Below are 26,977 nucleotides of genomic sequence, written 5' to 3' on the forward strand. Positions count from 1 at the left end.
ACTGACCGGGGACCCTTCCCGGCGCTCACGAACAAGCGCGCGGCTCCGCGGCAGGGCGTTACACAGCCTCCGAATCACTAGGCAGAGGCAGCAGCTCAGGGCCGGTGGAGCCGGCGGCTGTCTCCCATTCAGTGAGGCACGGTCCATGCCGCCGCAGCAATCAGCCCTTGACCCTGCGGCTCCGCACCCTCTCGGCGGCGCCCAGCGGGCCGCGGGCTCCGGGACCGCAGAGGCGGAACGCAGTGACTCACCGGGCTGGGGGGCACACGGAGGAAGGCCCCTAAAGCAGCGAGGGCAGGACCGCAGCCCGGGCTCGCCTCACTGGGGCAGCCAGGTGCGGCGCAGCCGCAAGGCAGCTGCTGGTGCCCCAGGGCCGGGACTCGCTAACTCGGCGCCGGAGCCATGTCAGCCCTTCCCTAGGGAGAGGGAGGGAGCAGCGGGAGCCCGCAGGGACGGGAAGGGAACATGGGTGCCCCGGACTTACTCTGCCACACCAGGCTCCTGAGGCCCCGCTCCCCGAACACGGCCCCCACCGCCGCAGGCGCCATCTTGCCCCCAAACTCCACCTCCCCCTGACGTCACTTCTACGCAATCCGCATCCTGTTTACGCTTCATCTATGCCATCCTATCCCCCTCGAAGTCCGCCCAGTGATCCGCCGAAACTGCGCTTTTGTCTGAGAGCCACGCCCCTCCGGCCCTGCGCCGTGACGTATGCCGAGCGCGGCCGGAGTGCGCCCCGGCGGGCGGGAGAGGAGCTGGGCGCCGGTTCGGGCTGCGGAGTAGAAGGCGAGCCGGAGGAGAGGGCGGGTGTGAGTGGCTCCCCCGGGCACGGCTCCGAGCAGAGGTTTACTGACGGAAACCAAGCGTTACCAATGGGGACCGTGCCCGGCGTCATAGGAGAGGGACATTACGCTCCCCTCCAGCACAGAGTACTGGCGGACCAACACCAGAATCATGGTCCACATCCGATCAGCCTTGGGCCTGGGCTGTCCCAGTCTTGCAGACAGACTCACCTGCACCAGTAGCCCCCCAATATCGAGTAGCACTCACTCACCACACTACTGCAGAACCTAAAGGCAATAGAGGAGCAGCTGAGAAGCATGCATCAAACTCCATGAGCCACACGTGGTGCCAGGCCAGATGTCTTCTCTCATCCCCTTCACCTCAAACACAAACCATCCTATTATCCAGTTTTCCTGTTGCCTGAGAACAAAATGCAGCTGCCTGAAGCAGCCGACTGAAACTAGTCTTTGGCAAGATGGACAATTATGTAAGTGTGGGAATTTACTCAAAAGAAATGGCCATAACTACAAAAGGCATCCTCACCTGAAGAAGTCTTCAGTGTAATCAAAAAGGCAGTTCATGGCTTGGGGATTCTTCTGGACTCTGCTTCTTCTGGGTACACAAATAACTATAATGGTTAGAAATGCCTCTTATTAGCTCCAGCTGCCCAGGGGATGCATTCAGTCCTATTGTATAGAAATTGGGCCATGCTGATGTATTCCAATGCATTGTACCCGGGGTTGAAAGTAAAGGCTTTACACTCTAGCTGGTCAAACATGGAGTGACTTGTCTACTAACATAGGATGGGTGATACACGCACAGCAATCCAATGCTCCAAAACCTACAGTGACTCCCTGTCCAAAACTAGATTCAGTTCAAAATCCTAGTCTTGATCTTCAAATCTCTGAGTGGGGGAACCCAGATGATCTCAGGCATTTTTCTCTGTGATTTATTACAGCAATTACATTTACAAGGGATGAGGTCAGTAGCAAGGATTACACTTGCTGCAGGAGCAAGAGGCTGACTAATGGCTGTGGAATGCCTTTCCATTAAAAATGGTAATGACCAGGGGTTTGCAACTTTCAGACACAAATGTAAGATTCATCTCTTTGCAATTGCTTTCCATAAAAATAGCCTTAAGACTCTGCATTGCTTCCCTGAACATAACAAATAATGTAATTTAAAACTATTTATGCATACTTTAACTGAACAAAAAAGAATAATGAAGAGTGGAGGATACAGTATTTTAGATGGACTATTTTATGTAGTTTTGTTAGTGCCTGGATATCATGGTGATGTCAGATAAACTGCTATAGATTTCTACACAGAAGATTACCCAAGCATATTCTTTGCCACAGTGAAATATGAAAAATACAGGCAGACTTTTAACAAATAAAGAGTCATGTATCACAAACTATAATAGTAATCTGGAGACCAAAGGAAATCCAAAGATGAACATCTGTGCCAACCACACTAGAAACATTAAAACTGAAAGTAATTTCTACTTCAGTGTGCACCATACAAAGAAGTATAAGAAACATACTTCCTCAAATTAACAACTATAGTATGACATTTTCCTATTAAAATAGAGAACAAAACCCAAGCATAATTCTGAACAAAAAGAAAGAGATGGCATTTGCTAGAAATAGTATCACAATATATAGTGAACTTCAACCAGTAAGACCAAATTCCAATGGAGGTATTTAAACTGAGCTCAATTTTGCTATCTGTTACATATGTGCAATACAGGAATTGCACCTGTGTAACAGAGGAAAGAACAGAGCACAGTCTTCCCATGTAACATTTTCTGCATTTTCAGTTGGATGCAGTGTGCTTCATTTCACTAAATATTCCTTGCAGCTGCTTATAGGCCATCCGGAACAGGGGAGGAGGAGCTACAGACAAATATTTCTTTTCACTGTCTCAAAGACTAGTCTTAACAACTATAGTGAGGTGATTACTGCTCTATATGGGGTATCTTACTGATCACATCCAGACACAAAGTGTGAAATAAAAGCTTTGTCTGACAAGATGTGCAGTGGAAAAGGTAAATCTTCGGTACTTATTGGATTTATCCTCATCAGTCTTGAAATGGTGAGTTCAATTTTGTTCTCAAACATTTTTAAGAATGACATGTCCTTTTAAAAAAAAAACCAAAAGCAACCTATTTATCAAATTTTTATTCTTATTTTTTATTATTATGTTTTTTGTAAGAGTTATACAATTACTTTTCCCCAGACTCATAACAGACCCACAGAAAAACTACGCTATTATACTTTTAGAACACAGTGTCTTTCAAAGTCTGTCAGCAATTGCAAACTTTCCTTTCTGGATCAATGGCCAGATTCAGAGAGGATAATGAAATAGTAATGTGAGCTGCATAACTATGTTAAATTCACTAATAACAGCCTCGTAGATTTACCTTACTACTGTACATTCATTCAAACCGAACAAATAAGTAAAGCTGCACGTTAGTAAGCTATGTTCACAAAATACAATTTTAAAGAAGTCATTGTTATTACTGCTAAAAGTTAAATGTTTTCCCTTTTCCCAAAATAATTTTTCAGTTTGTGATTCTAATGTTCTATATCTTTCTTTTCAGATTGTTTCAGCTAACACAGGTAAAGACTTAAAAAGGTATTTTTACAAGTTCATTTTTAGGTGGACACTAAGAGATATGATATAATTACAAAAAACTTGCTTTGAAAAATAGTAACCTATGCTACTATATATTTGCATAAACTTTCTAACATACTTCTTACAATATGACACTATCCTAAGCCTACACGCAATTTGCACTGAACAGTACCTTCTTAGACTATACCCATTGTCTATACAATCTATTCAGTGTGTGCATGCTTTTCTGTGATATTTTGCCCCTCTTAAAATAGCATAATTTTTATTTGAGTTTAAAAATTAAAGATAAATACGCCACACCATTTTCCTTTTCCTTTTCTTCAATCTTGCGTTCTTTGTGCACTGCAGTCTGAGTTTTGGCTGAGCAACAAACGCAGGATTGGGCTCTTACAAGTCATCCATTTAGTATATGTTGTGGCAGTACATATTAGTATATATTTCAATATTCTAGAATTCTAACCATTACATATTACCATAAAGTTACTATAGTATTTGGGCAATTACTTCAGCATACCATATTCTTTTCACAGAGATTTTATAAACCACAGGCCTGATTGTGCAAGCTCTTCATGTGTGGAACTCTCATTGATTTCAGAGGGGTTTCCATGCACAGAGTGGTACAGGATTAGTCCCACTATTTGCAAGATTACAAAAGCCATATGTAAATAATAGCAGTATTGCCAACCTCAGATGTTAAAAGATCATGAGGCAGCCCTCTAAAAATAATGAAATTTTAAAAACAACCACCAAATTTTGGCTTCTTTTTATTTGCCCTCTGGTTTTTAAGCCTTAGGATATACTTGGGTCACATTTTCATCCTTTTTTTCTGCAACCATGAGACCTAGAAACTCTTTTTAAAATGAAAGATGAGATTTTTCAAGTATTCAGAAAGTTCCAGTAGCTGGGGCTTGAGTAAAATAGCAATTATCATGAGACTTGCAATATTATCATGAGAGCTGGCGACACTGTATACTACAGTGTTTAATGGGTGATAGAAATGAGCAGAAAAAATTATTTCAGTTATAGTTTAACGCAAAGTTTAATTTTCAAAAGAGATTATTTTGGGTACTCTTCTTGAGGCCCCTTAAAGGGGCCTGATTTCCAAAAAAGTGTTTAATACTTGCTCTCTGAAAATCAGGCTACTTAAACATTTTAAAGAGTCTTGTCCAAACAGTTTGCCCAGTAGTGTATTTCAGGTTTCAAAGACTAAAATTTGTTTGGTATTTTTTGTAGGTTTCTCTATATCCATATATAATGTGACATCAAGAAACATATATCTCAGATGGTCCAAGTTTTCAGGAGCCTTTTCCTACAGAATCACAGCAACCCCCATGAACACAGTAGGCCACCCTTTGCTGGCGCACTTCAATGATGTTCCTGTTATAGGCGTTCTTACTTTACTAACTCCCAACACTGTCCACACTGTAAAAGTGGAAGCCATTGATAAGAATGGAATTATCCTGGCAGAAGCACAAACTATGCAGTTAACAGGTTAGTATGGGATGGATTGCTAAGCAAGCTTTCCATTAACTTCAGTAGGGCCAAGATTTCACCCTGTATATTTTATTTGACTTTTAGGGCTGACTCCTACTCATATTGAAGTCCGTGGAAGTTTTCCCACTGACTTCAGTGGAAGCATGATTAGCCCTTTCTCTCTCTCGTGTGTGTGTGCATGCATCCCTTGCATCAATGCTCACCTAATCACAACTTTCAAAATTAGCTGCCTTGTTTTTAATTGAAGAACACAAAAGTGAGCTCATATAAATGTGAAAAATTGACATTTTATTTCCATTTAGAACCTGATTCTGTACTGTTTAAGTCAGTCTTGGGCATTATAGAACCTAGATAGACAGTATTCCCTCTTCTCTGTTCCATAACTGATATTTAGTTTTAGAAAAAATCAGTCATTTGAAATTCCTTTTAAAAATTATTTTAATTGAAAAACTTTAGAAATATCCTTGTTTTCTTTTCAAAAATTTCAAAATTTTCATCTTATTGAGCAAATAACTAAAATTAAATTCATGGTTATAGTCAAGAAAGTTTAGAATATAATCTACCTCTTTTTCACCTCTTGGTTACCTCAGTCATGGGAGAAATAGCATAATGTTTTAATGTTCTGTAATGCAGTTCTAAAATAAATAATATACTGTGGATCCACTCCTGCAAGCCCGTGGACACACAGCTCCCTTCGACTTGAATAAGAGTTCCTTATGTGGAAGGTTTGCAGGATTGGTCCCCGATTAAGGGTGAAATCCTGCAGTCATTTATCAGACAAACTCCCATAGACTTAATTTAAATTTAAATTTGTACAATATTTTAAAAGAAAAATGTAGAAATGTAGAAAATACTGTTTTTTGTAATTTTTACAAATGGTGGAAAAGGGGACATGCCTCGCTAATGTGGAATGAAAACATCTTTGGGCCTAATACAGTAGAGATATTGTTGAAGAGTTTATACTTGTGAAAATATTACGCCTGTAATTGCTGCCAAAGGCTCTGAACTTGTGGTTTAGTTGCCTTGAAATTGATAGTTATGCTCCAAGGTACATGCTTACATTCTGGATACATTTTTACTTTATATTTAGTGCAATTGGATCACTTGCATCCATTTTGTAAGGTTTCCTGCTCTTTTTGGTCTTTTGTAGCCTTACAACATATCGAACCTGCTATATGTGCTTATTCAAGGCCCAAAATCCTGATTACTGAAATTTAGTTGGGAGAGTTATAGCTAGGTACTTTTCTGACTGTAGTACATGACATGTAGTTTTCTGAATGGCTCACAGTAAGGGCTGTTAGAAAAAGGTTCCTTGAGTTGCAGTATTTAACATGTAGTATCTAGGATTCAGTCTTCCCATTTTAGATTGTTCTGTAGAAAGAAAAGCTATTTCCTGTTGATTATAATACGGACACCTTCCAGAACTACAGAGCTGGATGTGGCTACAGAGCAACATGGGAAAGATGCACTTAGATTATCTAGTGTGACCATGATCAAAACATTGGTATTGTCATTAGTAACTTCAATAATGATCTAAAATAAATCCAATCTTGCATGTACTGTTAGTACTATTTAAACTGGTTTAAAACCTGCAGTAGTACCACATTTTACACAGGTAAGTCACAGTGCTTGTTTGAAAGACTGTAGAAGGGCACAAGTGTCCCCAAAGATGCCGAGTAATTTAGCATCTCCTCTTCCTCAGTTTAGAAGATGATCACTTTAGGGACCTGCAATATTCTGGTGACTGAAGCCATACTGAGCCAAATTTATCCCTGATGCTATTCTAATGAAGTCAATGCATTAAAGATGAATTTAGCCCACTTTTTACAGCTTTTTAAACATGTTATTTTCTGGCAGCTGGTCATTAGGCACATGATGGATTGGATTAGATTAGATTAGATTAAGATAAAGTAGACATAGCTCAGAGTTAGGGAGACCAAAACCCAGCTCCATCACTCAGTAAGATACAGAGAGGAATGACAAATTTGCAGGATAGGGACTACCCAAGTGACTATACAAAACAACCATTCTCCAAAGTCAAAAGACCAACTGAATTGGTTAACGTACCACCATTCCCCTTTAAAGAGAAATCTGAGTACATATATAAATTGCATATCATCAGTGCTAACTATATGCAGTTTTTCATTGCTAACTGAACTGTGGACACTGAACAAACATTTCTTTTATTTCATGGCACAAATAAAACCAATTATATTTGTATTCAATTTAAATTTGCTATTTGATTTAGAGAAGTAAAATTAGAAGTATCAAAGAAATTATATCCCAGTTTTCCTGAGCACCTCCTGCAAAATGCTCAATGCACTTAGCACCTGACAGCAGCAGGTCCTTATATTTGAACATGATTATGGATTTTGAACTTACCATAATTTCATTTTTAGCTCCTGAGATACCTGCTATTGACCAAGCTTATTCAAAACTGAGCAACAGTATCACAGTGGAATGGGCAGCTGTTCCTGGGGCTACCAGTTATTTACTGACTGCACAGGACGGAGAGTCTTTCATTGAAACTATAGTCATAAATTCACCAGGCACAGTGACAGGATTGAAGGCTGCTACATTGTACAAAATCACCATCAGATCTATAAACTCTGGAGGAAGAAGCCTACCTTCGCCTTCAAAGAAGGCAAAGACAGGTAGCTTTTGATTTTATTTAGCAACTGTCATATTACTGAAGTGCATAACATATATGGCTCATGGAATTTTCTAACTATCTTTTAAAATTCTAGTACAGAAAGTAAAAATAGTTCAAGCATTTACTGGTGATGAATTAGTGCAATCTTATATTTTAAATATTGAACGTATCACCATTGCAGTGTTCAAGAATATAATTATAGGTATATAGATGTAGTGGCTTCATGGCCAGTGCATAGGACTGGATTTCTGAATTCAGTTCTCAGCTCTGCTTCTGTACTTAACATCTCTATACTTTCATTTCTCATCTGTATAATGTGAATAATGACATTAAGGCTTAATGTTTTCAAAGAGCTTTACCGTCCTTGGGTGGAAGGTGCTATATAAGTGAAAAGTAGACATAGACCTATGCATGTAGTGGAGATACCCAGCTGATAGATTACTGTGCCATATGATACATTGCATTTATCACTCACATTTGACCAGTTCTCAGAATTTGTCAAGATGAGCAGTATTCAGGCCTGGACCAATGATAAAATCTAATATCCAGTGTCCCATCAAGACTAGAAATGGGAGTTTTATACATCCAGGAAAGAGAGATTCCCAGTCTGCCTGTGGGACGCAGCACTGAGAGACTGGACCTTAAAATCAGGACATTTTTATGAATAGATAAATTATGCTGGTTAAATTTTATAGATTTCTGAAGTGTGTGAGTTGTAATTTTTCTCTAAGGCCTGGACAGTTGGCCTTGGTATAAAAAAATTATTGGAACCCATTCAGGGTGACCTGCATTACTTACGCATGGCATAAGTAACATAGCTGTCCAAACCCATGACAGTAAAACCTTTATATGTTTTTCTTTATATATTGTTTAGTGAGTTAGTGTAAACTTGTGGCTTTACCTTCTAATAGAAGATGTACTCTGACATTCTTAGGGGGTGGAAGGGTTGGGGAAGCAACTGAAAGGAGGGTGTAAGTTAATAGGACAAAGTAAGGGAATCTAACTGATCTCACGCACTCCTTTTAGTTGCTTTTCTTGCTGTACTTATCCACTTTTCACCCTTTGGTGTGCCAGTCACTTTCACTATGCAAGTCTACTAAATAGTAAATTGGTGCAAACTATGCTAACTTTACCATTTTATTCTCTGATCAATTTTTACTACTATTTACGTGACCACTGCATTTGGCCCAGAGATGTCCATGAAAGTTGATTCTGTTTACCCCGTGTTGAATTTGGCTATTCTAACTTTTAGGCAGCATAGCTATTAATGGAAATCCAAATTGTTAATGTATATTTGTAATTAACAGTCTTGGCTGCTCCGGTCCTGTCTGTAAGTTCTCCAAGTTACGACTCCATAGTGGTGAGCTGGGGAGCTGTATATATGGCAGTTGGATTCTCTGTGTCCATCATGAGATCAGATGGTTTAGGCAGTATGATGAAAGAGAACACCACCCATACCTCCTTGGTATTTACCAGTCTAGATCCAGGAACTCTCTATACCATCAAGGCACATGCCTGGAATGTTAATGGGATACCTGGAGATGATTTCACGTACAACCAAATAACAAGTAAGAACTGTTTTCTCTCCTGAAACCAAAGTTATTGTAAAACTATAAGTTAAAATAATATTGATAGCAGTATGTGTGTTTTTGACAAGACACATTGCGGGCATATCCTCAGCTGGTGTAAATTGTCCAACTGGAGCTATGACAATTTATGTCAGTTCTAGGTTCAGGAAAGTTCTAAAGGACATGGGTCAAATTTTATAAACTTTACTTAGGCAGATCTACCATTGACTTCAATTAAAGGTTTGCCTGAGCAAGAACTGAGTAAAGGAACTTAGGATATGTCCATTAATCTTTATATAAATATTGAAATTTCAACAGAAATTTTTGTGTCAGAGCAAAATTAGAGTAATTGTTTAAAATATTCTGTGTAACTGTAATAGGCCCCAGCCATCTTCTTACACCTGTGTCACAAAAGTTACATTTGGATATAATGTTTCCCAAAATTTGATGATGTTCGGATTCAGGGGTCTGGTTGAGGATCATCTCTACGCCAGATACTAAGTGTATTTACAGTTGTTTCTAACTAATGTAGGTCCTCATGCACCATCAGATGTTCAAGTTGCTTTTGATAGTGGAACTTTGAGGGCCACTGTTTCTTGGATACCGACAGAGGGAACTTTAAATTACAGTGTGACAGCCAGCAGTGGAGCCTCCGAACTGAACTGTAGCACATCTTCCACTTCCTGCACTTTGTCTTCACTCCAGTGTGGTTCTGAATACTCTGTTTATGTCATAGCAAATAATGGTGCTGGATCCAGTAAACCTACACATGCAGTGAGTTTAAAAACTGGTACGTGAACTATAGTGATGCTTGTATGGCCCATAATATTGTTTCTCTTTTGCCATAAAATGAAAGAAGAAAGCAAAAGTTGCCCAAATTTTAGCTTAATATTAAATAGTTTTAGGGGAATTTGCTATACTAATCATTAAAATATTTCAGAACAGTTAAATACTGTCAATGCCTGGCCCTCACATGGTATTACACTCACACCTTATTTTAAAAGATTCCATTATTATGTATATAAACTGCCTCATCATGGTTGTCCATTGCAGCATTCTTTTAAGTGCTGATGTTTCCATAAAGCAGTGCACTGAAAAACTGTTTCGCTGCTGCATTTTACTTTATGGACAAATATTTTTTAAAGAAATTGAGCTATATTTTGCTCTCAGTGACACCAATATACATCTGAAGTAGCTCAACTGAAGTCAAGTAACATTGAGAAGAATCTGGTCCATTGTGTTCATATAAACATATTATTTTTATATCTAACTTTTTAATTATTATATATTTGAAAGTTTGGGGAAATCAGCATTGGGCCAATTTTATCTTTACGGGTAATACAAATTGTGCCTGTCTTCATCAGCCCGGCTTCTCGCATGGTTTGGGGATTTCTCTCCCAGAGGAGGGCAGGCAGTGTTTTACCACCATTGCCCCCTAGGGATTATTCCAGGGAAGGTCAATTTAAATTTCCTTATGGGTTTATTAGTAGAGGTGCATCCCCTGGCTGCTCTGGCCATGTCCCATTCTTAGGCACTGCCATCCTCTTTTGGGGGTTGGTTTCAAGTCCCTCAGTGAAGGGGATATTGTAGGCACCTTCACCATTTCCTCCTCCTGCAGAATTTCCACTTCCAAGGCCATATGCCAGGATCTGTGCCATTGAAAACTATGCAGACCCTGGGTGAACTTGGACCATCATTTATGGGGAGGTAGGAGGACCCTTGTGACTTCTACTGGGGCTTCTGTTGCTCCTGTTAAATATTGAGATATTGTGTTTCTTTTATAAGAAAATTAATCCCTATGTTGAAATAAAGCCTCTGTTTCCGTGGCTATCATGTTATTATGGCACTTAACAGTGTGTATTCTGAAACTTTTGTTGTACTTCATGCATGAAGCATCACATTTACCCTCTGAATCCTGTGCTAACTTCTTTATTCTTTGAATTAATTTGAGAATGGCATATTTAGTTGGCAGATACAACAGGCCTGATTTTTCTCTCACACCAGTGAGAATCAGAAGCAACTCCAGTGAAGTCAATAGAGTTACACCAGTCTAAATCTGGTCGAAGTAAGAGGAGAATAGGCCCAATATAAGTAGATGGTGTGCAAGCTTCCCCATACTGAGTGAGAAAAGATAATCTGGTGATTAAAGCACAGAACTATGAGTCAGCAGACCTGTATTCTGTCCCTGTTTCTGCCCCAGAGTGACTCTGCAACTTGGAAAAATAATTTAACCTATTTGTGCCTGCCACCTTACCCTAACTTACTGCACAGGAGTGTTTGTAAGACTTAATGTGAGCGTATTAGAAAAGTGGACTGAAATTCTTAAAAAATATGCTGTATAAATGCTAAATATTATGAAGTTCTGACCCATACCCAGTTCTGACCTCCAGTGCTCCTGTTATTTTTGTCCTGGGTTACTCTTAAATCAAAGACCACATTTTCCTGTTTGTGCAATGCCGACCACAATGGAGTCAGGGTGCTGAGTGGGTCTTTGGGTGCTACCTCAAATACAGAGGATGATGATTAATAATGGTAATACAAAATTGGTAGGTGACAAGATTGACAAGTCTCCATTTCCAGCTAGAGTGATGCCAATACACTGAATTACATACAAATGTTTAGCATATCTGGCATGTAAATACCTTGCAACGCCGGCTACAAAAGTGCCATATGAATACCTGTTCTCACTTTCAGGTGACATTGTAAATATGAAGCAGGCAGCAGTATCTCCCGTAAATGTAAACAAACTTATTTGTCTTAGTGATTGGCAGAATAAGATGTAGGACTGTGTGGACCTGTAGGCTCTAAAGTTTTACACTGTTTTGTTTTTGAGTGCAGTTATGTAACCAAAAAAAATCTGCATTTGTAAGTTACACTTTCATGATAAAGAGATTTCACTTCAGTACTTGTATGAGGTGAATTGAAAAATACTCTTTTGTTTATCATTTTTACAGTGCATATATTTGTAATAAAATATAATATAAAAGTGAGCACTGTGCACTTTGTATTCTGTGTTGTAATTGAAATCAATATTGAAAATGTAGAAAAATATCTAAAAATATTTAATAAATTTCAATTAGTATTCTATTGTTATAAGTGCAATTAATCACGATTAATTTTTTGAGTTAATCGTGTGAATTAACTGCAATTAATTGACAGCCCTATAAATTATACACACTTTTAGTCTTTTCACACACATATTTTATGTTGTGAACAAGCACCATGTTAAAATAATCACATACATGTCATCCCAGTAGCCTTACAAATCCAGATAAGTTGCTCTTTTCTTAACTGGACATGTGTCAACTATTCAAGCTAAACATATCAAACAAATTCTATATATCTTTCATTGATGTTTGTGTAGTAAAAATGTTGCTTAAATAAAATCTTGTGAATACAGTTGTAACCTATTCTCTCCCCCCCCGCCCCATTTTTGTTTTAAATCTGGTTTCCCAGTCCCTTGTGCACCAGGAAGTATAACAATAGAAGAGGACAACCCTGGTAAATTGTCAGTCTCATGGTCTAATGTAGATCTTGGAGATTATTATGTGATTTTTGTGAAAAGCGATGATGGCTTGGAAGTGCACTGCAACACATCCCATACCCAATGCCACTTCCAATCAGATTGTGGTTTCACTTACTTCATTAGTGTCTTCGCATATAACAAGGCAGGACAGAGTCCTTTAGGGGATGTACTCAATTATACTACTGGTAAGTAGCACTATGTTTATGCAAACATATTTGGTGATTCCTCTAGTAGTATTAACAATAGAGCTAGTTGGAAAATGTTTTTTTTCCTGTAGAAAATATCAATTTTTGGTGAGGAATTGAAAGGTGAAAATTTTTGGCTGCTACCCCAAATTTTGGGCAGAAAACTTTCAGTTTAAAACAGAGCATTTAGATTTTGAAGTGCTGCCGTGATGTTCCATGGGAGTTGTCATGCAAGTGACACATGCTCCTATTTTCCTGTATGGATTGGGCTCCCTGGGTGGACTACATCTCCCATAATATACCACATTCTCCTCTTCCTGATTTACTTCAGTACATCTTCAAAGTCCCTGGCCATGATGTGTCATGGGAGATATAGGGTGGCTGTGGAACTTGGCCTATAGATGCAAATATTTTAGTGTTCAGTTTTTCAACAGAAAGTCAAAATTTTCTACAGAAGCAGATACTTGTCACCAGAAAAATTAGTCAAAAGCCCAATTTTCCATTGAAAAAGAAAGTTTTTGATGAAAAATTTTGACCAGCCCTAATTAACAATTATCAGTGCTTTAGTAAATATTTTTTTAAAGGAAAAGGGTTAAACTTTAAATTGTATTCAATGTTTATTTGAATAGCCAGTTTATCAGTCAAGTATGCCACCAGTTTATAAATTACAAGGGTTGATCATTCAATCATTCTAAAACATGTTCAAAATATGGGGAAGGATGGTGTTATGGATGCACAGGACTAGGAGTCAGTATATCCGAATTCTAGTCCTGGCTTTGCCATAGCTTTGCTGTGTAATCTTTGGTAAGTCCCTAACCTTCCCTGTGCCTGTTTCACAATGTATAAAATGGGGAAATATCTGATTATGAGGCTTAGTTTGGTGATTCATAAATGTCTGAGAACCTAAAATGGAAGGTGCAACATAAGTATACAGTATTATTTCAGATTAATGGATTATTACTGAATGCTATTGTAGGGACGCTAAAGAGATGTAAGAATACACTTTGACGATAAAAATTCTGCAATAGAATTCTTTGTCCAGATAAGATGAGGGACATGGCACTTTTATCCAAAACTTAATCTATCAAAAAATGAAGGACTTCAATGTGGGGAACATAATTAATTTTTAAATTTTTGATAATGGAGGTTTCATATAAGAGGTGTTTGTGTAAACAAGTCACTACCCTGTTTAATATGTAGTATTTTTTAGTTCATGAGCGCTGTTGACATTTCCCTCTCTGTTTTGGCTTTTTCAGCACCTTGTTGCCCCAGTGACTTTTACCCAGTGTTTGTGTCCAGTGATACAGTTGAGATTGTCTGGTCTCCTGTCCGTGGTGCTGAAATGTATGAAACAAAAGCTGTTGATGGAGTTGGTGTAGTATTGTGTAATGACACTGCCACAGTTTGCATCCTGTCTGCATTGCAATGTAACACCCAATATAACATCACTGTGTATTCTTACAGTGAAATCAGGGGCAGCAATACATCATGTGTATCTAAATATGTGGCAACAGGTATATGGCTATTTTTCTCACTTCTCTTAACACACAGAATAATTAGCTGTTTGCATTGTTGTAATTAGTTAAATAATTAGTTAGCAGTTGTAAAGTGCTTTGAAGGTGGAAAACATAATGTGAGTGCTAAGAAAGGTTATTATAATTCATAGTTGCAAATGAAAAGAAAATTTGTCAAGATTTTCAAAAATGAGTGCCTAAGATTGGATTCCTAAATCCATAACCAGGCACCTCAATAAGTGGTCAGATTGGAAGCTGCTATGTAATCAGCACTTCTGAAAATGAGATTTATGATTCCAATATGTATATTTGTATGCAAAACCTTAACATGTCAGTTTTTCAAGAGTTTGCCTGTAAAACTCATTTAAAGTCTGTATGTTCATAAACTGTTCCAAATTAGTCAAAGATTATTGACTAGGATATCACTATCAGAATGAGTTTGTCAGATATCTACAATAATTTGCAGCTATTGACACAGCTATACAATATAAAATGGAAGTTATGTGCTGATAACAACACATCTCAAATCTCCTCTGTCTAAAATATTTCAGCTCCATGCAGTCCTGAAATAAAAAACGTCTCACAGGATGATCTTTCCATAATTAGTGTACACTGGCAGGCCAATAATGATGAAACTATATACACTGTTACTGCTAGAGGAGAGGCTGGATTGTGGCGTTGCACAAGTTCCGGAAATTCCTGTAGCATAACTGATCTTCCCTGTGGATCAGTTTTCTCAGTTAGTGCTGTGGCAATTACAACAGCAGGACAGAGCTTACCTAGTTACAGTGTCCCTTTAGAGACAGGTACGTTGCAGTTAATATGTAATTGAAAATATAACCTTTTTCAAATTATATATATATATATATATATATATATATATATAAAAATACTGTGGTAAATGTGTGTGTCTTTATGTTCATGTTTTTTTTTCCCCCACAATGTATCTACATGTATTACTCTTTCCTGTTGGATGAAATGGCATCTGCGCGCGCGCATGTGTGTGTGAGAAAGAGAAAGAGAGATCATGTTACTCTTTAGTAGCTACATCCTACTAAACCCAAATCCAGGTACTTATGTTTCCTGGGTCATTGCTAATTAAGCTATAATGGCATAATCTTTTTATGCAATACACGGCTTCCTTTTTAGCACTTTGATCCTTAATGTGGCTGAGAAAATCACTGATATTCTGATGATGCATTGTAGACATTTTTTTTATTAACAAGATCACATAATAATCCTGCGGTAATAACTGTCTCACACAATGGGTGAAGAAGGAATAAATCATTTATCTTATGCTGTTATTATATATATATTAGATGTTAGCTATTGTAGAATGCTGAAGTTAAATATCTGACTATTTTGGTAACATTAGCTAAAAAGTACTTAGTTTTCCTTTTTTAAAAATTGCTACTAAGATTATTTTTCTTCCTCAGTGCGAGATGGGTTAGGCACTTAAGTTAATGAAAAGACTCCCCCAGACTTCAACAAGAACTGGATCAAGCCTTAAGATCAGTAAAAATGTGGTTGACAAAACTGGCAGTTTTTGAATAGATTTTAAATAAACTATTTCTAAAACAAAATCATTGACAAAAATATCTGCATAGAACCTCAGTAGACACAAAGTTGATCTCCCTTTCTTTGTTTCCTTTTAAGCTCCTTGTTGCCCTAATGATCTGACAGTAACTCAAGTGATGCAGTCTATAACAAATATCAGCTGGTCGGTTGGGGCTGGTGCAAAGACATACATAACAATACTGGAATCACCAAAAGGACCGGCCAAGTGCCACACACTTCAAAACCACTGTCTCCTGGGATGCATTACATGTGGCACCACCTATACAGTGTCTCTGAAAGTGATTAGTGAAACTGGTTTGGCCTCAGACTGCACATATCAAGACTATTCTTCCAGTATGTAAATGATAAATGGAATTGAAAAGAAAAAAAAATCAGAGTATAGTAGGCAGATGATTTATTTTCATATCAAGGTTATGTGTGAGATTAAAGAAATTGCTAAAACCCTTGCAGTTCCATTTTAAATAGTTAAATATACGTAGGATGAAATTCATGCAAGGCCCTCTGTATCACAGAAACTTCATGGTAGGGCTGCTGTGTGTGGGGTTGAGGCAGACTGACTGTGCAAGGGGACTTTTGCACCCTTTGTGCACTATGGAAGGGGGCTGCACACCAGACCCAACCAGGCCAATATCTACTTGAAGTTTGGAGATGGGAGAGAACATAAGAATGGCCATACTGGGTCAGACCAAAGGCTCATCTAGTCCAGTATCTGGTCTTCCGACACTGGCCAGTTCCAGGTGCCCCAGAGGGAATGAACAGAACAGGTAATCAAGTGTTCCATTCCCTGTCACTCATTCCAAGCTTCTGCCAAACAGAGGCTAGGGACACAAAGAGGCCAGAGGTTCTACAATTGTGTGGATCCAGTAGCCCTAACATTCCCCATAGTGGGTGGGGAGCAATAGTGACCAGTATTCTAATGTATGATACTAAACAGTGTCTGCAGAGGGGCTGTATTCCAGCGCAAGAGCCAGTTTGGAGGGCAACTTTCATTCCTTTATTCCCCACCATTGCCTCGTACAATTTCCCTGACTTTGTGTGGGATGATGAACCTTTGTAGGTCGACTTTAGGTATCAGGTGTGAAACCTGTTACGAAAATTTATAATTTCCTTTCAAGAACAAGCATAATCTGCAGTTTAGACTTAATCTTGTTTATTTTCTTTATTAGGTGCTTGCTGTCCTTCTGGGGTGAAATTATATAGACTGCGCAATAATGGTATCCGAATATACTGGCGAGCTTCTGCAGGGTTGATAAAGTATAGTACAGATCTATATGGATCAAAAGGCAATTTCACCTGTACCCCTACTTCAGGTTTGAGTTATTGTGATGTCACCGAGATACCTTGTGGGGATGTCTATACAGTGGTGGTTTCTCCAGTTCCTGAGAAAGGATCAAAGCTTACATTTTGCCCTAAAAAAATATATTCAGGTAAAATTCAATTATAGTCCTTTCAACTATGTATATTTTGTTAAATGCATATCAGTGTAATTTATAGACTATATAGGGCCAAATTCTGGCTCGTATTTGGGTGTAGTCATATTCCAGAATAAGAGGAAACAAAGATACAGCACGGAGCAGAAGTTTTCTATCCCAGTGCTGGCTCACCACATAACCCACAAAAAGACTACGCTACAGTCTGGGTCAAGGCCTAGAAAATAGGACATTTTCTGCTTATGTACTTGGCAGTAAAATGACACACCCCAATTCACATGGATTTCTCTGGATTCTGCCATGAATAATCTATAAGGGAACAAAGGGCTGTGGGTGTTGAGTCTGGATACTAATGGTTAGTATGTAGATGGAAAGGAATGACAATAAAATACACAGCAAGGCTGCTTTTTGCAGCATGATTTACTCTTTTGGGGCTTCAGTTTTAGTTGTTGGGTACCAAACTGATTAATTTAAAAGCAGACTAAGAAAAAAAAGCAAATGTAATTCTTCATATGTACTGGTTTTCAAATACCTTAATGCTCTTTTTTTAATTAAAAAAAAATCAGAAGCAATACTGATGAGCCACCCTTATAAAAACAAACTGTCTCTACAATCTTCCTGTAAAAGTGATGCTTCATATTAGCAGAATTACCTTGGAAGCACTGAACAAAAAGCCAAACAGTGATTTATTTTTTCATGGTAGACATTCAAATCCATGATGACATTTTTAATCATACTAAACTTTAATGAAATTGCCTAGTTGTATAATATGGCCCTTACTATACAAATTGCTAATGTTTTTCAGCTTATAATTATACACTTAACTTTCATGCCCCTTCTTTGTATTTCATTCTAGTGACCTGCTCTGGAAGTTCTGTTGGAATGGGTATGAGAATGCTGTCAGCATTTCACCTCTCATGAAAATGGTGGTTCTAGTGAGATATGTTTCTCTTAGAATGAAAAGTACTTTACTTTAAAATAACATTTTCTGGCAGGAGGACTCCCTTAATTCTATCAAAGATAAAACATTTACTCCCAACATAATATGTATTACAACGTCTGTAAGTTACATTGTATGAAACATATATACCATGGCCTAGATAGATCCTCAGCTAGAGCTAAGAAGCACACAGTATGACTCAGGAGGGAGTGTGCAAAGATGGATTTGGTCCCCTCATGTTGGGGCTGCTCTGTGCCAATCCAGTCCTCCAGTGTAAGTTAGAACAGCCAGAAGGCTGCTGTTAAGTACAATGCCTGCCAAAGGCCCCAAAGGACTCTTATAACAGCCAGGGGTTGCTGAGGTCCAGGGGAATCCTAGCCATGTCCATTTTCTCCTGGCCACAGCCCCTACTACAGTTGTAAGAGGGAGGTTGGCAAAGCAGCTGTATGTCAGCTCTAGAAAACCAGAGGATTCCTGAATATGGTATTCACCCTGTGCAAAAAATGACTTAAACCAGTGAGAGAATCTGGCCTTACACATATGTCCAAGTGAGATCCATGAAATTAACTGGAGACATAACAGCACAGACACGTCATACATTTATCTTGTGTCTGTTTGTCCAGTGCCCAATAAAATGCAAATTTTTAACGAGTAAAAACTATTGGAACATCTTACCTGAGGTTGTGGTATTCTCTCCCTTAAAGTCTTTAAATTAAGACTGGATGTCTAACTTTTCAAAATTCCGAGGAGTTTCAACCAGCCACGAACAAAAAAAACATGTCAGGGAAATATTTCATAGTTGTTCCCCAAATGTGCAATTCACACCCCCAAATTACACTTCTCTGAGGCCCAGGAGAGGCAAGATTCAGCTTTGAGCTACTAACAGCATTTTCTAAATGCCACAGCTGTGAAGTTTGAGCCCTCACAGCCTTACAGAGGAAGAAACAAGAGCTCTATATCATTAAGGAGATTTTCTCCTTTCTAATCAGAACCAGCACTTACCTCTGCCCTTCCAGGGTTAGAGACATTACACTTTAAAGTTGTGTCACCTTTATATACAGAAAAGTTATTTTACCCCACTTTTGGAGATGGCTTCCTTTGAGCCTTGCAGAGTTGGATTCTTGGCACCTAGCTTTACAGGCATAGGGTTACCAAAAAATGGTCCTAATTTTGTAAAACTCACAAACACATTCCCAAAATATATTTTTTTTCCAACATATGCGGCACATACAGAACTCGTGATTGGTGTGGTGTGGTATAAAGGTTTTACTGGTGTTTAGTTGAGGATGGTGCCCATCTGTGGCTTCACCCCTCTTGTGTATTGGGACCATTCCAAACTCATTCAGATAAAGCCTTGTTAACACAGCACAAAATCATATATTTTTAAACTAAAAATAGACTTAAGTGGGACTCTAATCACCGCCTACACAGATAAATAGCTATCTCTATATATTTTGAAAAATTAGATTATGAGTGTTTTACAGATATTACCTATATTTTGGCCTGCAGCCATACCACATCAGGCTGTTATCTCACTAGTTCTTACAAGCCAAGCAGTGTGAGGCCTAGTCAGCACTTCGATGGAAGACCTTGAAAAACAGAGTGCTACTGGAGGGGTGTAAGGAACATTATACCCTCTGAATCTGTAATGTGGCCCAGCATGGTGCTACAAGACTTTTATACTCTTGCATGAGACCTAAACCTGAGGTCTGAACCACTCAGTCAGCAAAGAGCCCATGGAACTTTTTGAAAGTGTATGTTCTATCTTTTAGAGCCTGGCCAAGTTAAAATTAATTAAATTTAGCTATATTGTTCCACTGATTTTTGAAGCACCACTTACTTTCCACTAACAAATTGGTGACATTGTATGGTCCATTCTAAGTTTTTTGTGTGGTTTCAAATGAATACAATATTTCCATTCAATTTCCTGACCGAAACTGCTGGGGACACCTGCATAAGCAACTTATTCAAATAAACATTTCTTGTGTGTGTTTGTCATTTTTTTTCTCACTTGAATTTATCTAACCCTCTGAATTTTTGTTGTAGTGATCTATAGAGGAAAGAGAAGTCCAGAATAACATTTTTCTGGATGGAATCATTGGTTCAGACAAGCAGGTAAGAAAGAGTTTGTTATACTTGAATGACAACTGTAATTGGGATGTACTAAATGAATTAAAATGTTTAACATTTATGAATCCTTAGGACCCTAGAGATAATGCAGTTTAATAAGCATGAGTGAATTTAACATCCTGAGGACCAGTATACTCATTAGAGATACCTTCTATTGTGTCCAACCACAGATCCAATGAGGTCTGTTCTCCTGCCCTGCATAATTCTACTCTTATTCCCACTTCAATGAGAGCCATTCTCTACCTCATTAGCCCTTTCTTAATATCATGCTGCTTTCACATTGAGAGCCCCATAACTCCAAGCCGGTGAGGAGACTTGGGATCACACACTCACCTGCTTACTGCCTCTGCTGAATTGAATCAGGAAGCCGCACCTCCCAAGTACCTCTGCTTTGTATCACTCCATGCTGCATTTGGTCTGAAGGCAATGGAGTCACAGTAGGTAGCAGTCTTGACTAGTCCTGCTTGCCAGTGGCCACAAACCCTCCCTGCTTCCCATACAACTCCCCTTGGCAGCCCTAGAACAGCTAGATGTGGATCTGAACCATACCCCCAGATGTGAGCAGCCCCAACCTTTGACATCTCCTCCTGGACACACGTACATTAGAAATGTGCACAGAACTATCTGGGGCCATAAGTCTCCCTATAATACAGTCAATAATAGGAGCTGTGTGAGGGTGCTAAGTGTGGGTTGCTAATGTTAAGTAGTAGGTCTATGTGCAATATCAGCAGTTGTTCTGGAAATATTTTGTCAGTGAACTGCTGTAAAAATAAAAAAAGCAGTATTAAAATTCTTGAACTATTTGGATTTAAATACTTGGCAGCAGTTTAGTCCCACAAAATAGAGTTTAACCATCACCTCTCAAAAAGGTTCAAGGCCTAATGTTAAAATGTTTGATGATTGACCCAATTAACATGAAAATAGAAGGCCAGATCCCCTTAGCAATCTCTTCTTTGAGCAGAGGTGACTGTTCAGCTTGTGGAGCTGGGAGGTGAGCAGGCATGCCATCTCCATACCATAGTTTTCCCCCCAACCTTGCTGTAATCCTATGGCAAGGACCAGGCTTGGCAGCCTGAGAAGGAGTAGTGGCTGTTATCCATACCACGCATTGCCTCATTGGAGAGCACACAAATAATGCTGAGCCTTGCTCTCCTAATTCATGGTTATGAATGAAGTGATCTCATCTTAGAGGTAATTTGGAGGCAATAGCCTGGAAAGTGATGGAGCAACAATTCCTGCAGGTTCCAGGTAGCCATTGTGGAATACAAGCAGCCATTGTGGATAGCCTTAGCCTCTGTGGATCCCTCAAGATCTATATAGCTTTTGGACTAACAGGGTTAGGAAGCCATCCCTCCACATTCCTAGATAAGGATGCTGTGGAAGCTTTGTGAATGAGAACTTGGAATTTCCTTTTCTCTCTGGAGGCTTTATGGAGAAACCTTGGAGCTTTATTTTATTTATAAAATAACCATTCCTATGTAATGTGGAAACTCCAGCAGGTCACCATTATTTTAGTTCTTAACAACTGGAAAAATGAAACTGACTAGAAACAAAAGTGAAACTGGTAGTGTATATAGTTTCACCGGACAACTTAAGTGACATTTAAAAAGTAAACACCCACATAATGGGGGAAGAGAGTACATTATAGGCATTCTTTCAGGTTTAATAAACCTAGCTGTAAGTAACAGGTACAGTATTTAGTGGGGAGGAATAGAGGGAGAGAACCATCACTTCTCAGAAAAACAGAGCACATGTTCTGACTTCAGAAAAGCTGATGCACAACCAGTAACAAAATAGGACTTTCTTTAAACTAATTTATGTAGCTGGAAAGCAGACCATACATTTCTTTAAGTTTGTCTTCACAGAATACAGCTATGCAACTCCATCGGGCACATGAATCATCACTTCAGGTCACTTACACAAAGCAATCAGATGGAACATTCTGACACTTCATAACACCAGTACTACAATATTGTCTCTTAATAAAAAGGATTTTTGTTCACTGTTAAATACAAGTTTCCCTCTTTAGGAATTTTTTTTTAAATAAATGAATTGCACTACTTACTAAGAAACAGCTAGTTTTTATTTCCAATTTAGGGTTTGAAAAAGTATGAGAATGTAGAAATTAGCGTTGTTCTGTTTGCAACTCCCCCCAAACAGGTTTTAATGCAGTAGGTTTCTCTTTATAGTCATAACAGCATTTTCAAACATGGGTCCCTAAACTTAGTCATGTACATAGGTGGTCTTGAGCCTGCTTTTCGGGTCCTAAGCAATCAATTTCTAATAAGGTCAGGGCCAAACATGGGCTGTAGCTTTTATCTGGCATACAAACAACTAATTGTAAACTAATTGGTACACTAATTGTAAGTGAATAACTTTATGATGGTCCTTGATAAAAATCAAATTAATTACATTGAATCAGAACAACCAGCTGCATAAGATTTGCATATTTTAATTACATATCAGCCCTCATTAAACTCAAGCATACTTAATAAAAGACTGTTTAAGAGAAAATGAGCTAACTTTAATTAAATATGTAGGTTTCGAATAGCTACAAACAGCAACATAATTGCACCCAGTTGTATAAACTTACTCTTTAAGAAATGAAGGTTATTTACCTGTAAGCAGAGTTTTTCAAGATTGAATATATGTAGAGTCTTACTCCCCACTCATGTCAACTCCTAATTAAATCAGACTTGAGGCAGCTGGGGCACAATGCTTCCTTTTATAGCCCTGCCTTCAGAACTTTCAGGAATACCAAAGGGGGGAGAGGGCAAGCACTCAGGTACTACTGTTAAAAAGTTCCACCATCAAGACACCCTATGACTGGAAATATACAGATTCCATTTCTAACAACTACTGTACGTAACCATTGGGTTTGGGGTTTTTTCACCCGGTGCATACACTATGGATTCCTCATCTACTGTGTCCCATTCTTTCTATCTGTTGCTTCTATCTATTATAGAAGGGCAGTATATATATCTGCAAAACCTCTTGCTAGAGTAGGCCCCAATACTGAAAGATTACCTGAGCCCCACTGAAGTCAGTGGGGTTCTGTGCAACTCATTTTTTTAAAATCTAGGCCTTTCAAGACAAAATTGGCAGGGCTCACCAAACCATTAACCTAGATTTGGGGGAGGGAGGAAGAGGGATGTTTAAAGAAGCCAGGCATTTGAACGTGTCTGCCAAATCTTCCAAGAATAGAGTACAGAAGTACAGACAGTGGGACAAATCCTGCTCACTTAGCACTATTCACATGAATAAGTTAAACAACAGTTGGCTCCTTGTTGCTCCACATTACTTGCACTTTGTGGTTCTTTATGCTGTATAAACATACAAGGTTTTTCTTCTTGCCTTTTTACAGCAGAAATTTAGTTGAGTCTAGAAGACTTTTTGATAATGGGACAACCAGTACAGGATTAGGGCATCGTAAATACACAGAAAATGAAACCCGATGGGAGCGATCTTTATTCAAGCCACTTAAAACCAGTTGCCTTTAACAGCAATTTAAAATACACTTGAGGGAAAAAAGAAAGAAAAAAAGATTTGTTAAGGTTTCAAACCCTCACTCACCCTAAATGTTGAGTAAGCTCCCACTACATGCTTCTGAGATGTCCCAAGAAGTCCTCCAGTGAAAACAAAGAATTTATATTCCAGCTATTTACCAAGCCAGCTGAAATACAACAAACAAAAGTAGTGGGAGTTAACACTGGCTATGTCCCTTCCACACATGGCAGGACAGCCCAGGCTTAGCTAATGTGGCCAATGGAAACACGGTTCCTTGAGAAGTCATGGTGCCAGTAAGGTGGCACAAAGAGATGTCTGTATATGGCTATATAAGAACTGGGTATTAATGTGGGCTTGTAATTTTGATTCCCTTAGGTTCAGCTGGGTTTGGAGAACCTGCATTTTCCAAAACCATTCCCCTTTTAAGTGAGGTATTAATCAGAAGCACTGTCATATTTGCTTTACAGAATTGTATTGCCCTCCTTCCTTTTCTCTCCCACAGGTTTTACCAGGGAAGGGTATGATACTGCATAAAAGACAGCAGGATTTATCTGTAGTGTGTTTATCTGTTCTAGGTTTGGCAAGGGTTCAACTTCTATACCTTTCCCCAATTTACATTAACCATTGTACTAGGAGGCATTTCATCTACTGGAAGAACTGCTTGAAATTTACTACTTGCCACACAAACGTAAGAAATTACTGCATTAAGGGATTTAAGTCTAGGCATTTAGACCACACTAATCACTGAATTTTTAACTGAAAAATACTATGCTTATTGTATACAGCACTGTACTGATACTCTGAGGAGAAAATTCCCATCATTACTGGACACCAATCACTAGACTAGACAGTTAAACAGCAACCTCAGACGTAGAAGAGAATTCTTCCCAATTTTCTTCAGCCAGAGGGATGCCAACTGAAAAACAGGGTTCTGAGCACATGGGAATCAAGTCATGAAAACAGAAAGCTTCTCAGACGTCACTTTCTCTTTCACTTCCATCCTCCCAGATACACACTTTTTGCATTAATAAAGTAAAAGTTCTATGGTATGGCATGCCAGGTCAAGATTCTGAATCTAAGTGTAATGCTTGTTCTCATATGCTCAACAACCAAAAGGGCAGCTGAGAGCTATTGCCCAACTATAGTCTTCTTGCATTTGCTGGTGGTCTGCAGAGGAGACTCAGAGGGCGACAGCTCTTAAGTATCATTAAGACTACTAAAATACACTTAACATTTTTTTCCATGCAAGAAAGCTTTAGTTGGCACAAGATGATTATGATCACATGTGGAAGGGGAGATTATCTGTAAGAATCTCTATTAAAATGTGAATCCAAAATCTGAGAAATGAAAGAACGCGTGAGGCTGCACTTTTAGAAGTTTGGGTATATTTGCATGTTCGCTTGAAAGCAAAAGTTGAGGATTTTATTCACATTTACATGGAAGATTGTTACTGCTGATGGTTACAAAGGATATAGTATTTCTCTGGCAATGAATCAGCATGCAGTATTGTTAAGTTACAAAGCAGCATAGGTTTTCACCTCTGAAAACTTAAGCCACTATTTACTTCTGGCTACAGCCAAACCATCCACAAAACTTTTATCCACCATATAAAGTATCCAGTTCACTATGATTGAGATAATCTACACAGAAGAATCACAGGACTACAACATTAGGAGCAAGGCAGCAGTGGCTGAGTTGTGGAAGAGGCACCATAGACCTACCTGCTCCTTGATCACCCAGTTTTTCACTAAACTGTGTAACCCTGCAACTCTCAGTCTCCTTATTTTCGAACTTCATCCACTTGTTGTTTTCATTCATTACATCATATCTCCAGTCAGACTGTAAGCTCCACAGGGCAGGGCATTTACTTATTTGTCAGAAGTACCCACCATAATATGTCTGTATTACTGAATGAAATTTGAAGAGTCACATTATTTAACCAAATATTAACAACAGAAATCTGGTCTCAATCAGCACAGCCAAGGAGGAAAATAAATGGAAAGATGTGTTAACAGACTTATCTACTAAGCCCCGTATCCAATTCACTAAGAGAAGTAAAACTTTTTGCAAAGAACCAGGCAACTACTGAGATCAGTAAAAATGAGGAGTAACAGTCAATCATTTAAAACCAAGTATCTGAACTACCTTCTACATTTGTGTTGCTAACCCCTCCCACCCCATAAAGCAAATAGAAACTAAAGTAATCAAAATTGCAAATAAAATGCTGATCATACATTAATTTTCTGATAGAACACATTTGGGGCTTATTGTTTGTTTTTAAAGCAAGAGGAAAAGATAGAGGGCAACAGCAGTCTGGGTTTTCTACTGCAGTGGATACTCTCGCACCCCATACAAGTTTCTCCCCAAACTCCAATTTCAAGCTCAATTACCTATCGGTTTAAAAAAAATCACATAAGGGAGTAGCACCTCAATACTAGAAAGTGTTTCTCTGCTGCTGGGGGGAACACCAGGAAGAACAACAATACATTTAGAATTAAAGGTGACCAGAAGAAAAAAAAATTGAGCTTGAGCTACCTTTGCTTCTTTAATACAGAAACAAGCTGATTTTTTTCCTCCAAAATATTTTCTTTTTGCCTTAGTAATTCAGGCACTCGCTATTTATTCTGCAAGATCAGGGACAACTAGAAAGTTGTTTTACTACAGTAAATTAATTTAACTAGATTTATTGACATATACTATGAAAGAAAGAACAGGAGAAGGAAAGTGACTGCATTAAACACTTGTTTAAACTTAATACCTAGAAGTGGTACATCATACAAAAGCAAAGGGAGGGGAGGGGACGACACAAACCTCTTCTTTCACTTTCAGGTCACTCAAACCACCAATGATCCACATTTCAACAGTCTTAAACCCTGAGTTAACCAGATTAGTCTTTATACATTGACCTATTACTTTGAAGTCCCAGTCCATACACAGTATCATTTTCCTTTAGAGCAAGGCATAAAAAAATCCACACATACATCTTTTCAACTGGCAATGAACATACGGGGAAAAGCTGACACCCAGCACAA

The 26,977-nt window shown here is 38.7% G+C and overlaps 2 protein-coding genes across 3 annotated transcripts in view; one reads left to right on the top strand and one right to left on the bottom strand.

Moving 5' to 3' along the window:
- The window catches only part of STXBP3 (syntaxin binding protein 3), a 47,730-nt gene extending 47,182 nt beyond the window's left edge, over positions 1-548 (bottom strand). Inside the window, exon 1 of the mRNA XM_077823546.1 lies at positions 485-548. Coding sequence (XP_077679672.1) covers positions 485-548 — 64 coding nt within the window. The remainder of the gene's footprint in view (positions 1-484) is intronic.
- Positions 549-1,760: 1,212 nt separating this feature from the next.
- FNDC7 (fibronectin type III domain containing 7) lies at positions 1,761-25,767 on the top strand. 2 transcript variants are annotated; one of them, XM_077825414.1, is made up of 13 exons: positions 1,778-1,877; positions 3,386-3,404; positions 4,654-4,911; positions 7,314-7,568; positions 8,875-9,135; positions 9,668-9,925; positions 12,592-12,846; positions 14,103-14,360; positions 16,017-16,271; positions 17,105-17,365; positions 18,225-18,254; positions 20,355-20,423; positions 24,448-25,767. In XM_077825414.1, the coding sequence occupies exons 1-12, from the start codon at positions 1,839-1,841 to the stop codon at positions 20,384-20,386; spliced, it is 2,181 nt and encodes a 726-aa protein (XP_077681540.1). In that variant the 5' UTR covers positions 1,778-1,838; the 3' UTR covers positions 20,387-20,423; positions 24,448-25,767. The 2 variants fall into 2 exon arrangements, 1 of the variants encoding a protein (XP_077681540.1); XR_013346960.1 differs by having other exon boundaries at positions 1,761-1,841; positions 3,386-3,420; positions 18,225-20,423; positions 24,521-25,767.
- The last annotated feature ends 1,210 nt before the right edge of the window (positions 25,768-26,977 follow it).

The sequence above is a fragment of the Eretmochelys imbricata genome, chromosome 8 (genome assembly GCF_965152235.1).
Source record: "Eretmochelys imbricata isolate rEreImb1 chromosome 8, rEreImb1.hap1, whole genome shotgun sequence".
NCBI lineage: Eukaryota > Metazoa > Chordata > Testudines > Cheloniidae > Eretmochelys > Eretmochelys imbricata.